General features: G+C 44.5%; 1 protein-coding gene across 1 annotated transcript; it reads left to right on the top strand.

Annotated features, from left to right (window-relative positions):
- Positions 1–10,294: 10,294 nt before the first annotated feature.
- On the top strand, positions 10,295–11,711 carry LOC6624800 (lysosomal aspartic protease). The gene has a single exon (XM_002050158.4). The coding sequence runs from the start codon at positions 10,390–10,392 to the stop codon at positions 11,572–11,574; it is 1,185 nt and encodes a 394-aa protein (XP_002050194.1). The 5' UTR covers positions 10,295–10,389; the 3' UTR covers positions 11,575–11,711.
- The last annotated feature ends 2,575 nt before the right edge of the window (positions 11,712–14,286 follow it).

The following is a 14,286-nucleotide window of genomic DNA, read 5'->3' as shown; positions in this document are numbered from 1 at the left end:
AGGGAATGGTGCATACATCAAAGCAATTTTGTTGCGCACAGCAACAGTTGCTGAACGACAAAAGCGACATGAAAATGATTTTCTTTTTTAATTGCATTCTTTGCTTTTTGTTTGCTTTGCGGCGCTGAGAACCATTAAAACGAACGTCAATTTTATTTGTGTGTCACCAGCAAAACTGTCAGCACAGTCGAAGATGCAGTCTTGTCAGACCAGCAGGATTTGTGCCAAATCCTTGAATTAGATTTTACGCCAGCTATAAAATGCGCTGCTGCTGCCGCAGTTAATTAGGGTTAAAGCCAAGGTAAGTAAGCGTATAATGCGTTTATTGAGTCTAGGTGCAGTAAGGCACTTTAATAACGTCTGTATTACAGCGGGTTCACTTAATAACTTAGCTGGCATGTTGCAGGCCACGAGTTGTCGGCTGAGTCTTTATGAATAAACCATTGCTGCAGAGCAGACGTCATAAAAATGCATTGCATTGCCACAATAAAATGCCAGTGCCTATAAATATTGCATGAGCAGCGCGGTTCGCACATAAAACAAGTGGAAATGCAAACGAGGAGACCTCTAGACGTGAAGATACCCTGCATAAAACTATTGAAGCATTTTTTTACGAGATTACGGCTCTTGATGTTTAGGGTAAGTATCAAAAGGCAAATTCATGAACCACAAGAATCTGCATACCAAATTTGAAGTCTTCAGCTCTTATAGTTCCTCAGCAAAATCGCTTGTATTTCTTTTAGGTTAAGCATGCGACTGCGAAGATGGCAAATTTTCAGAACACATCTCGTATAGTTCCTTTAATGGGTACGGATAACCGGAAATTGCTGAAACGACACGACTGTTAAAGTTGATAAGGAAATTTTTAGGGGCAGAACTGCTTTCTGCTGCCATTTACCCATCCTTTTTGTGTGTGCTATTAAGTAGGCAGAGGCTTGTCGAGCTGGGGAATCGTATATAGAGGGCAATTTGAATGTGAAACATGAGATTTCCACTAGCAGCAACCACATGAAGTGCATAAATATTTAATATATTTTTGTAAAAATGTGACTGCGGTATACTTTTTACTGGCCAGCTAGCATATTTTTAGCCGGAAACTAATCGGAAACATGGCGTATGAGCAATATGCGACTGCTAAATACAGCAGACAAACTAAACTCAGGGCGTGGTGTTCGCCTGCACCTAACCGAATGGCAATGAATTGGGGCACATTATATCAGCATGCCACAAAGTCAAAGTTCAAAGCACTTAAATGCCACAAACAGCAGAACAACAACAAATGCAACAATAATAATACTGAAACTGGGCGGCAGCATATACATTTATTGTGTTACCAAGTGGCTTTTGGCATTCGAAATGTGCTTCGGCAATTGCAAAGTTTTTTATGCAAATTAGTTATAATAAATAAAGATTTTACAGACTGTGCCACAAATTACAAATTGAGTCGTGTGTGGCAGCTGCCACACGGCCAAGCTTTGACGCGTCTAGCGTAGTTGTGGCTCATCCCGCAGGGAGCACGCCCTTGTGCGCTTGATGATTTGCATAACTTTTGGCACTTTGCAACAAACACGTCAAGTGCAGTTGCTTGAAAGTGGCAAGGACATTTGCCACCTGGCAGTGACATCGCACACCCCAAATGTGTGGCAAGGCGCAGCACAAAGATAACCACTGGAAACTGGCAACTGGCAACTGGCAAGTGCCACAAAAATGCCAACGCCAATTGTAACATTTTAATTAACCAAATTGTGCGCCCTCAAAAAAGAAATTGGTCGACTTTACGAGTATGAAATGAAACTCAATTAAAAGTCGCTTAGACGCTCAAATTGCTGCCGCCTGTTGAGGATCCACAAAATGTTTGCGCCGCTTTAATTAAGTGAGGCCCGAAGAGCATAATTTAAGTTGCCGCATAATCAAAAGTGAGTCACATTACCCACTCGACCGCTGCCAGCTGAAATGATGTTAAAGGTCACTCAAGCGGCAGAGCACACAAATTGACGGCCCCAAAGTGTTGCTACAAAGTCAAAGCTGCTAACAATAGCTACTTCAGTAGCAGCCACCGCAGCTGTAGGCTAAATAATTACCCGAATTTTTGGCAACGCAATCTACTTCATGCCAACTTTTTTGCTTGAAATGAAAATGTCGTTGAAATACTGCTATAGACCTATGAAAGACATAATTGTATACATAAAACTGTGCTGCGCCCTGAATCCACTTTTCATATTTTATTGCATACTTTTGTGCGCAACAATTGAAGAGCTCCAAGTAAATAAATGTTAACAAAAAGACAGGTTTACTTGGCCAATTCAGGATAGCTAACACGTTGCTTGGCAATTGTCGTAGCAAATGATGACCTGGCGATAAGGACCCCGCTATTGCCAGCCCCTCCAGCGCCAGTCAGTGTTTCCGGATGAAATGGCATTGCGTCGTTTAACTCTAGCCTGGAAAATTTTAGAGCAAAACAGAAAAGCTGTGTTCCGAAACGACATAACTCCGCGGAGAGATATGACGTTCCACAACGACATAACTCCGCGGGGAGATATGACGTTCCAAAACGACATAACTCCGTGCGGAAATATGACGTTCCAAAACGACATAACTCCGCGGGGAGATATGACGTTCCGAAACGACATAACTCCGCGGAGAGATATGACGTTCCAAAAGGACATAACTCCGCGCGGAGATGTGTCATTCCAAAACGACATAACTCCGCGCGGAGATATGTCATTCCAAAACGACATAACTCCGCGCGGAGATATGACGTTCCGAAACGACATAACTCCCGGGGAGATATGACGTTCCAAAACGACATAGCTCCGCGCGGAGATGATTCATTTCAAAACGACATAACTCCCGGGGAGATATGACGTTCCAAAACGACATAACTCCCCGCGGAGATGTGTCATTCCAAAACGACATAACTCCGCGCGGAGATATGACGTTCCGAAACGACATAACTCCCGGGGAGATATGACGTTCCAAAACGACATAACTCCCGGGGAGATTTGACGTTCCGAAACGACATAACTCCGCGGGGAGATATGACGTTCCGAAACGACATAACTCCCGGGGAGATATGACGTTCCAAAACGACATAACTCCGCGCGGAGATGTGTCATTCCAAAACGACATAACTCCGCGCGGACATATGACGTTCCGAAACGACATAACTCCCGGGGAGATATGACGTTCCGAAACGACTTAACTCCCGGGGAGATATGACGTTCCAAAACGACATAACTCCGCGCGGAGATGTGTCATTCCAAAACGACATAACTCCCGGGGAGATATGACGTTCCAAACCGACATAACTCCGTGCGGAAATATGACGTTCCAAAACGACATAACTCCGCGGGGAGATATGACGTTCCGAAACGACATAGCTCCGCGGAGAAATATGACGTTCCGAAACTACATAACTCCCGGGGAGATATGACGTTCCGAAACGACATAACTCCGCTGAGAGATATGACGTTCCGAAACGACATAACTCCCGGGGAGATATGACGTTCCAAAAGAACATAAATCAGCGCGGAGATGTGTCATTCCAAAACGACATAACTCCCGGGGAGATATGACGTTCCGAAACGACATAACTCCCGGGGAGATATGACGTTCCAGAACGACATAACTCCGCGGGGAGATATGACGTTCCAAAACGACATAACTCCGTGCGGAAATATGACGTTCCACAACGACATAACTCCGCGGGGAGATATGACGTTCCGAAACGACATAACTCCGCGGAGAGATATGACGTTCCAAAAGGACATAACTCCGCGCGGAGATGTGTCATTCCAAAACGACATAACTCCGCGCGTAGATATGTCATTCCAAAACGACATAAATCCGCGCGGAGATATGACGTTCCGAAACGACATAACTCCCGGGGAGATATGACGTTCCGAAACGACATAGCTCCGCGGGGAGATATGACGTTCCGAAACGACATAACTCCCGGGGAGATATGACGTTCCGAAACGACATAACTCCCGGGGAGATATGACGTTCCAAAACGACATAACTCCGCGCGGAAATATGACGTTCCAAAACGACATAAATCCGCGCGGAGATATGACGTTCCGAAACGACATAGCTCCGCGGGGAGATATGACGTTCCGAAACGACATAACTCCCGGGGAGATATGACGTTCCGAAACGACATAACTCCCGGGGAGATATGACGTTCCAAAACGACATAACTCCGCGGGGAGATATGACGTTCCAAAACGACATAACTCCGTGCGGAAATATGACGTTCCACAGCGACATAACTCCGCGGGGAGATATGACGTTCCGAAACGACATAACTCCGCGCGAAGATATGACGTTCCAAAACGACATAACCCGCGGGGAGATATGACGTATCGAAACTACATAACTCCCGGGGAGATATGACGTTCCAAAACGACATAACTCCGCGCGGAAATATGACGTTCCAAAACGACATAAATCCGCGCGGAGATATGACGTTCCGAAACGACATAGCTCCGCGGGGAGATATGACGTTCCGAAACGACATAACTCCCGGGGAGATATGACGTTCCGAAACGACATAACTCCCGGGGAGATATGACGTTCCAAAACGACATAACTCCGCGGGGAGATATGACGTTCCAAAACGACATAACTCCGTGCGGAAATATGACGTTCCGAAACGACATAACTCCGCGGGGAGATATGACGTTCCGAAACGACATAACTCCGCGCGAAGATATGACGTTCCAAAACGACATAACCCGCGGGGAGATATGACGTATCGAAACTACATAACTCCGCGGAGAGATATGACGTTCCGAAACGACATAACTCCGCGGAGAGATATGACGTTCCGAAACGACATAACTCCCGGGGAGATATGACGTTCCAAAACGACATAACTCCCGGGGAGATATGACGTTCCAAAACGACATAACTCCGCGCGGAGATGTGTCATTCCACAACGACATAACTCCGCGCGGAACATATAAGAGATGCGCAGATCGAATTTGTTTCCGATAATCGATAACTTACTCCGTTTCCAAGCAATCGATAAAAATCGATATCGATATCCTGATTTTTGGTCAATTTTGGTAAACAATAAGAACTAGAGTCACGAAATATGATATGTTGTTTTCAAAATAGAATATATATATGCATTTGATGTTGGAATAAGAGGGTTCTGGGTACTTACTTACTTACTTACTTGTTTTATTGATAATCTTTTTAATGCGGGGCTTTCTTTGTAAACTATATATAGATTGAATACACTACTTTTTTGGGATAAATAATATATGTAGATGTGTATTGAAACCAGGAATTTTCTCTTAATGCACTCTACTAAGAGGAAAACCCTTGTGCTTTATTCAACGAGCCGAGCAATTAAATTTAAGCAATTAAAGTTTCTCGATAGCGTTGTAAAGCCAAACTATACGGTTTCAAAGAGTATCTCAGCGAATTCGACTCGCCAAAAATTTACACTTTTTAATGAGTAGGAAGCTAACTTATCAGTTTTATTTCCTTGGCTGCTTTTTTATTGCAGTCATTTCAGCAGCTTTATTAATAGAGCTCAAATGTAGGCATTTCTCTTTTTCTCTTTGTCCGTGTCTTTCCTAGTGCAGTGATTTATGGCACGTCTTGGCAAATCCATTTTAATTATGCTTAAACTCGCTTATTTATGGATGAGTATCTGGCATTAAAGCGTGAACTCTGGGCATAACTTGGCGCATAGTTGGCAACTCATTTGGGGAATTCTCTTGAATCAGCCACCAGCCACAAAATGAATTTCTTTCGACGTGGTTTCACGCTTCACTGCCGCCAAAATGTGCCTGGGCCACCAGAACCGGATGTGCCAGTCGCCTGCTTGACTGGCTAACTGTCTGCCGGGCAGGCTGACAGGCAGTCGGGGAGGCCTTCCGACATTCCCTTAGGCGCTGCTTGTGTTATAGCTAATTAAATATTTGCTCTCTGCCCAAAAGCATGTCATTGCTGTCCAGAGATTAGTGTAGAAAGTTTCTGTTAAGTTTTAGTCGACGGCTTCGGGCTGCTGCTGACAACTTGAAGAACTGTCCGTTAACGTTTAAAAAACAATTTCCGCCATGCAGCCAATGAAATACGGCTCACTGCTCCGCCTCGCTCCTCGGCTGTGTACCTATAAAAGTATATATGCAAATTGTAAGACGCAGCCTGGTCGCCTGTGTCGCAAGTAGCACGAGCTGCCATGTTGCAATATCAATTGCCAATATGCCTCAAGGGGCGTCTCACGTTTTATTGGACAGACCTGACCGGAACAAAGAAGTCTGAATGAACTCAAGTAATACCCTATTTACACATTCTGATTAATCTTGATAGAACTTCTTTTTGACTTTGATATATCATTTCGGAATCCCCCTTACTCGACAGTTTCACGTTTATAGGGTATGCAGAAGTGTTAACGGATTTTCCCTTTGCCTTTGCTGCTTTCCTTTTCGAGTTGCTGCCCGTCATGCATACTAAATACTCTGATAGCTCTTCTATTAATACTCTCCAAGAGTTCAAGTTGCCAACTCATGAATTGTCTACACTCGAGCTGCTTGCTAAGCATTTTATTTGTGCCACATTTGAGCACATTTAAGCACAATTGCGGCGGATCCATAGAATTCAGCAACATTTTGTCGCTCAAGCGGCAAAAGGAAAAATCAATCAATACAGAGTAGCAAAACATTTGACATCGGATCAATCGATTACGTAATTGATTGAAAGCGGCAGGCAGTAGAAACAACAACAGTATTCAAAGCAGCATCAGCAGCACCAGCAACAACAGCTACTCAAGCTGCAGCAGAAAAATAAGCAACCATTGAAGCATTAGCAGTAACAGCAACAACTGCAGTAGCATAGACATTAACTATAAGAGTATTAACATCGAGAACAACAAAAGTACAAAAATATCGACAAATATGTCAGAAGCAGCTTCAACTGCAATTAAATACAATAGCAACATTCACAGCAGCAACATCAAGAACAATACCGAAAGGCAGCAGGCAACATCTGCGGACGGAGCGGCATCCGTAACAACAACAACAGCATCAAAATAGCAAAAGCTAAGAACAGCAGCAACATCAACTAAAACAGCAAAATTATCCAGCGAAAGTACAAATATTAAACAGTAGTAGCAACATCAACAAGTAGGCGAATAACAGCAGCAGTAAATGCACTGCATTTGAGGCTATCACAAAAGCACAACCCGTGACTGCAACATCATCAACAGCAGCTGCAACAATTTTAACAGCAGCAACAACAGGAACATATACAAGGCAGTGTTGCAACATCATTAAATGCCATACCAAGAGCAGCAGCAACATCAACTAAAACAGCAACATTATCCAGCGAAAATACAAATATTAAATCGTAGTACCAACATCAACATGTAGACCAACAATAGCAGCATTTATAGCACCGCACCAAAGGCTATAACAGCAGAAGCAAAAGCAAACCACATAACAGCAACAGCAGGCCAAGAGCAGCAGCAACATCAGCTAAGACAGCATCAGGATCATTATCAAATACAAGAGCAGCCAAAATACAGACAGAAGCCAGCAGCAACATATACAGCAATAACATCGGCAGCGACAACAAAACCCATAACAACGTCAAGAGCAAGAAGAGCAACTGCAACAGCAACAAGAAGTGCACATATAACGACTGTAGCAGCAACATCAACAAAAAGATGAACAACGAAGGCTGCAAGAACTGAAGCAACAACATCTACAACAAGAGGAACAACAACAGCAGCAGCAACATCAACAGCAGCGTATAACATTAAAGCTGGTTTAAACAATAAAACTGATTAGTGGGTATTCTGAGAGCTGAACGCGTTGATTAGCTCATAAATGGCGCGTGATTATGCAATTAAACTTGAATGCAGTTATGTGGCGAAATTTCGCATAATTTCAAGTGGCTGAGCGCTTAAGCAACTCATAATCAAATAAGCTATCAAGTGTTGCGAACGGGTTGTCAACAACAGGCTTCTTAGCTAAGCTGCTTTCACAAACTCAAGGAGCCGAGTCGAGAGTAAAAGCATTTGCAGCATTCGCTCGAGTGTTGTTGTGTTCCATTAAAACAACAGAAATTGACACTATAATGCAACTTGGTGCCAGCATTTCAGCAACTTTTCTTTAAGGACTTGCTGCATTGGCAATATATTCATATTTCACAGCAACTGCAGCGACATTTGCAGCAGCAGCAGCTGGCACGGAACTTGTTTGCACACCGGAATATAAGAATAATATCAGGCAATTCGCTGGGGAAATGCCCGTCAGCTGAATTTGTAGCATACTTTTCCGCGCGCCATTAAAGTTTCCTGTTTGCAGAGGCAGAGAATCAAGCGAGTGGAAAACTGTTGCAACCTGCTTGAGCCACTAATTGGGCCATTAATAATGCGGCTTGTTTTAGATATTTCACGGGGCAACAAGTCATTCTACGTGTATCTACAAAAACTTTGCGGCTAAATTATTATTTTAGGCATGTTGTTTGGCCCAATGCTATCTGATATCTAACCGGCGGCAGTTCGAACTTCTGTTGTACATTGAAAAGTTGGCCAAGTTTTGTGCGGTGGGTTGGGCAAACCTTTTTGCGGCTACACAGCACACAAGCACCAAGTTTAAATAATACATAAATACACGCACATACAAGAGTGGGGCACACCGTGACTTCGTTTGTAAAGTTTTGTTTATTTATTTTTGCTTTTGGTCATTTAATTGGTTTTTGGGACTTAGCCCAAAGCTCAGCCTCAAAACTAAAACTCAAATGCGAGCACTTTTTATTTGTTGTTGCAAGTTTAGTGCAGTTGTGTGGCATAGCCCTTGCAGTTAGATATGCTGCCACACCAAGACAGGCCGCACGCCTTAGGAAAAGGTCAAGTGAACAAAAAACTTTCAAGCTAGCCCAGCAGCTGCCACATTGCAGCATCCTTTACTGCGGCATGTGGCACATTATAAACAGCATTTGGGCAGCAAAGCAGAAACAAAAAAAAAAGTGAAACTTTTCGCTTGCTTTGGCAAACTTAATTTGAAAGCATCAAAAGATACAAATGCTGCCTCGCAATTTCCGGCTTCAAATTCGTTTCACCTCAGCCTTTTACCTTTTATTTTTGTACAGCTTGCATACGGCCAAATAAGCAACAAGTGCTGACACACACACAGTTTGTTGTCGGTTCGAGTTTGACACTCGTTGAAAACTTTTAGCCTAAACAGAAGCGACAACTTTGGCAGCCAGGTAAAACTTTGGCGGCCTAATTCAATGAGAACTGCGTCGACTTGACGCCTGGCCAACTGCTAATGGCAGTAATGCAATTTCAATTACTATTTAATATTATTTGCGTCACATTCTTTTTTTTTTTTTTGGCCACTGGGCGCTGCCAATTATATTGCAGGCTGGGGCACATCAAAGGCTTGTTGGCCGGGCCAAAGCAAACAGCTTGCTGTGTCAATATCAAACGATGTACATATTTAATTGTGCCTGCCCTTAAATATTGGCAAGCCCTCAGCAGAACGGTTAACAATAGCAGCAGAAGGTATTGTTGCTGTCTGGCTTTTGGCCATTAGCTGTGTGGCAGGTGTGGTAAGTGCTGCCATTGACAGCAGCAGCAGCGGGTGGTCTTTGTTGTTGGTTTCCCTTTCTCAATTGTTATTTTTGTTGTTGTCGCACATTAGCCGCAGTGTCCTTTTTAATTGCAACACATTTGTCAGCGCTCTTCGTAGACAAATGCGTGATTTACAGCCTTTGTTGCTCTTGACTGGATTGGCATGCTCGGTGGTTAATGGCCCAAAATGGTTGGAGCTGGTCAGTTCAGTCATTTATTTACCGCTCGAAATCAAGTCTTGATTTCCACTCGTAATCTGTCACAATTTTGGCGCTGCCCCCAAAATTATGCTACACACAACTGAGCTTCAGTTGTGCTCAGACAGCAGGGCGTATGCGCAATGCTGGCATCCATTTGCTTGATTGATTACAACTAGATCATGACTGGGTCACCTTTGCTGTAATTGAGCATAGCAAAGCGACAGCAGCAGCAGCAGCAGCAACACTTGAGATGCCTGTCGAGGAGTCTGGGAGCAGACGCTTTTCACGCTGTGCCATTGTTAGAAATATGCTCATGTGGAAACGTGTTTTTCCATCAATTCGAGCTCAAGTGTGGAGCTTGAATTTAATTTGTGCCTTTTACCGTATGCCTCGCACGCAGCTCTCGCATTTCCAATTACGTTTTCAAGTGAAATTTTATGCATGGAAATTTGAGCTGCCGACAACATTTGACTTCAATTTATTGTGTAACAAGGCAACAGTCAAGCGTATCAGCTTCCAAAACGAAGCTGATTTTCTTGCCAAGCTCAAGCATATTATATGTATTAATAACTACAAGCTGCTCATGCTTACATCATGAAGTTTCTGTTGCTGTTGTTGCTGCTGTTTCCACTACTGATTTCTGCGAGTCGCCGCCACTCACAACTGTATCGCGTGCCACTGCGTCGGTTCCCCTCGGTGCGGCATCGCTTTCAGCAGTTTGGCATACGTATGGATCGGCTGCGTCTGAAGTTTAGCGGCAGGACGCGCGGGTTTGAGGTGAGAAACGTGCCGCTAAGCAACTACCTGGATGCGCAGTACTTTGGGCCCATCAGCATTGGCACGCCCCCGCAGAAGTTTAACGTCATCTTTGACACGGGCTCAGCAAATCTGTGGGTGCCATCGGAGTCGTGCCATCAGAAGCTCGCCTGCCAAATTCACAGTCGCTACAACTCCAGGCACTCGCGCAGCTACAAGTCGGATGGCAAACAGTTTGATATACAGTATGGTTCCGGCAGTCTGGCTGGCTACCTATCACAGGACACGGTGCGCGTGGCGGGGCTGGAGATAACCAATCAGACGTTCGCGGAGGCCACGGAAATGCCGGGTCCCATCTTTCTGGCGGCCAAGTTCGATGGCATCTTTGGCCTGGCCTATCGTGGCATCTCCATACAGAACATCAAGCCACCGTTTTATGCTGTCATGGAGCAGAACCTGTTGAAGCGTCCCGTTTTCTCGGTCTATCTGAACCGCATAGCCAGCAGTCGCCAGGGCGGATATCTCTTCTTTGGCGGCTCCAGTCCGCGCTACTATCGCGGCAACTTTACCTATGTGCCGGTCACGCATCGAGCCTATTGGCAGGTTAAGCTGGAGGCGGCGCGCATTGGCCCACTTCAGCTGTGCCTCAACGGATGTCAGGTCATCATCGACACGGGCACCTCCTTTCTGGCCGTGCCCTACGAGCAGGCCATTCTGATTAACGAGTCGATTGGCGGGACGCCCGCTGCCTATGGCCAGTTCTCGGTACCCTGCGAACAGGTGCCGCATTTGCCCACCTTAAGTTTTACACTTGGCGGTCGTCGCTTCGAGCTGAAAGGCGAGGATTATGTATTCCACGACATTTTCTCGGATCGCACTGTGTGCGCCTCGGCATTTATAGCCGTGGATCTGCCCTCGCCCAGTGGCCCGTTGTGGATACTGGGTGATGTGTTTCTGGGCAAGTACTACACAGAGTTTGACATGGGCAATCATCGCATTGGCTTTGCCGATGCCGTCAGTTGAGACGAGCGCTCCGGTTTGTCCATTTTGTTGTTGTTTTTGTTTATTAAACGGCTGCCATGGCAGCGAAAAGTCTGCAAAGTTGACAACAATTTAAGGCAGACAAGAAAAAAATAAATATAATCAGTAAACAGCATTTTGTTATTTTATTACCTGCTCGAAGCGACAAACAAGCGGAGCTGGCCCAACCACACGGTTCCCAAACCCATGCATTACATCCAGCCCCGGATGCGGCACAGAGCCGCAGTTGACGTCAAATGTCCGCCGAGCTGCGTGGGCGGAAGCTAATCAAAACTTGCTTCCAGGCAGGCCCAAAAAGAGGTGGGGACTGGCATGGAGTTTGTGCCTCTTCTGGAGTTGTGGCTGTAATTGATTTGCAAAGCAAAAAAAAAAAAAAACGAAAAACAAAACAAAACAATGTCCTTTGCTGACGCATCCTGAATCTACTGCGGTTCTTGAGTGAGCGCTTAAAAATTGAAATGAATAGCTTTAAGTTTACGACTGACGCGTTGCGTTTGAATTTGAATTTACATTTTCTAACCCACCTTCCCCCTCCCCCCTCCCCCCGCATGCACTACAACCGTTGGCCTTCACTCTGTTAGGGTTCGGCGAGTTTTTGCCAGTTTTACGAGCGCACACAGCAAATTTTTAGTTATATGCGAACCCCCTGTATTTCGGGTAGGGTCAGTTGTCGCCTTGACTTTCTTTCTATGCAAAAAGGTCGCGGGCATATGGACACTAAAGTAAAGATGTTATGCGATTAAATGGCTCTGCACAGCACAGGGTAAGCCTTAGTCGAGCGGCTGGCTGTTTTTACTTTTGGCCCTTGTATTTAATTTTTTGCAAGGACCTTTCACCGTTTCGTTTTGGTTTCCTGCGGCTTACAAGGCCTTTATTGATACTTGGCTCTTGGAAAGCTTCTTTTGAGCCTTTTTATAGCACAGACGGGACGCGAGGCCGAACTCATGCCTTTAGCATATTTGTGGCTTTAAAATTGTTGATATTGATTGCTGTTTGCCTAACCTTTTCTTTTTCCATAATTTCGACACAATAAAGACTGCTTTTAGTCGTCGGGCATAATGAGTGGCCGAGACACAGCCTTAAGCTGAATGTTGACTTTCAGTCAGCGGCTGTCAGCTTTGTATTGCTTTCAAGTTTTCTTTCTTTCCTCTGTCCCTCAGATAGCTAACATAAAATACATTTGCAAAATACTTGGCTGAAAGTGGTTTTTATCGTCAGCCGGTTTGCCTGTTAAATGCTAAGCCTTTTTGCGGCACCCGCCTGCCAGCTACCAGTTTCAATACAACAACACTAAGCTACTTTCGCATTGTGCAATGCAGGACCAACAGCAACAACAACAAGGATGGTGTGAAAAATTCGCAGAGTTTTGTGTGGCAGTTGCAGCATTTGCGCACAAGTGTCGCCTGGGATTTGCGCAATCAGCAAGAGGAAGCGTAAAACAGAAAGCGGAGACTGAAGTGAAAATCAGTTAGGTAAAAGTAAAGAGCCATTGCCAGTTGTCAGCCCTAAATCCTGTTCGACACAAGGGGTTAACAGTTGAGAGGCTTGTCGAAAAGTGTAGCATACTTTCAAGCGCTGCTCAAAATAAAAAACAGTGCGAAATCAAACGCTATAATTGTTAATAAAAGGCACTTGCGTCTGTTTCAAGACGCACTTGGCAAATAATTCTAGCACCAAATGGTAAATTGAATCATGTGTGTGTCAGAGTGTATGCTTGTGTGTGTGGGTGTGTGTATGTGTGCTACATGTAAAACTGTTTATGTCACGCATCCAGGAAGGCCCGAAAACGCAAGTAAAAACTGTAAACTGTATGCGTTGCGCACAGATAATCACCATGACAGCCAGCCAGCAGCTGAAAGTAATTGGCTGAGGCAGCTTACGAACAGGCCGAGCACTAGAGTTGCCAATTTAGCTGCTTTCTAGCTGACTTTCAGAGATCGTAAGCGAGAAACTTGCAGCTGTTTGTCATTGTATGTTTAAACTGATTTAGCTATGTGCTTTTACCTTTTATTAGGTATCTTCTCAATTTTAAGAATGAGGTGTGGTTGCTTTGCATAATTAATATAGATGTATTTATAGAAAATATTCAAAGGTAGCTGCGAAAAAGTAGGCAGCTAATGCTTTTTCCCAAGATAGTGACTATACTGGAATACCTTGCTAATTAAGCTAGTTACATTTGGTAATATTTTAACATTAGACTTAGCTATATTTTCTTTAAAACCATTATTTGGCATCACTGCACACCACACAACACACACAAACAGCTCATTTGGATCACAATAGTGGTTGGGGAGAGGATAACGCGATAAGCATCATAAAGCTAAATGGTAAAGAGCCTGCGACTGCCACTGACAGCAAAACCAGCATCCCCAGCAGCAGCAGTAGAATTAAATCATTCGATAAGATTATGCATACATTGCCAACGGCATTGTCCTGGCTCCTTTGGAGCCGGCGCTGTCCCTTACATTTCCATGCAAATTTATTTGTTTGGTGTTTTTATTAAATTTTTTTTTGGTCGGCAGCTAGCAAAGCCCTGCTAATGACACTCAAAACTCGGCTAATGAGTCAATAAGGCTATTTGCCAGTCAGGCCAAAAATGTGAGCGAGAGTGATACGCACGGGAACAGGAACAGGAATTTGGCCAGGCACTGGGACAGGGGCAGCAATGGCACTTAATTACTTTAATATGGCATT

This window comes from Drosophila virilis, chromosome 5, assembly GCF_030788295.1.
Source record: "Drosophila virilis strain 15010-1051.87 chromosome 5, Dvir_AGI_RSII-ME, whole genome shotgun sequence".
Lineage (NCBI taxonomy): Eukaryota > Metazoa > Arthropoda > Insecta > Diptera > Drosophilidae > Drosophila > Drosophila virilis.
This window is presented reverse-complemented; position numbering and strand designations above follow the sequence as displayed.

What these genes read in the sequence shown, in the direction of transcription:
- LOC6624800 (XM_002050158.4), top strand. Translation starts at nt 10,390, where the DNA reads ATGAAGTTTCTGTTGCTGTTGTTGCTGCTGTTTCCACTACTGATTTCT.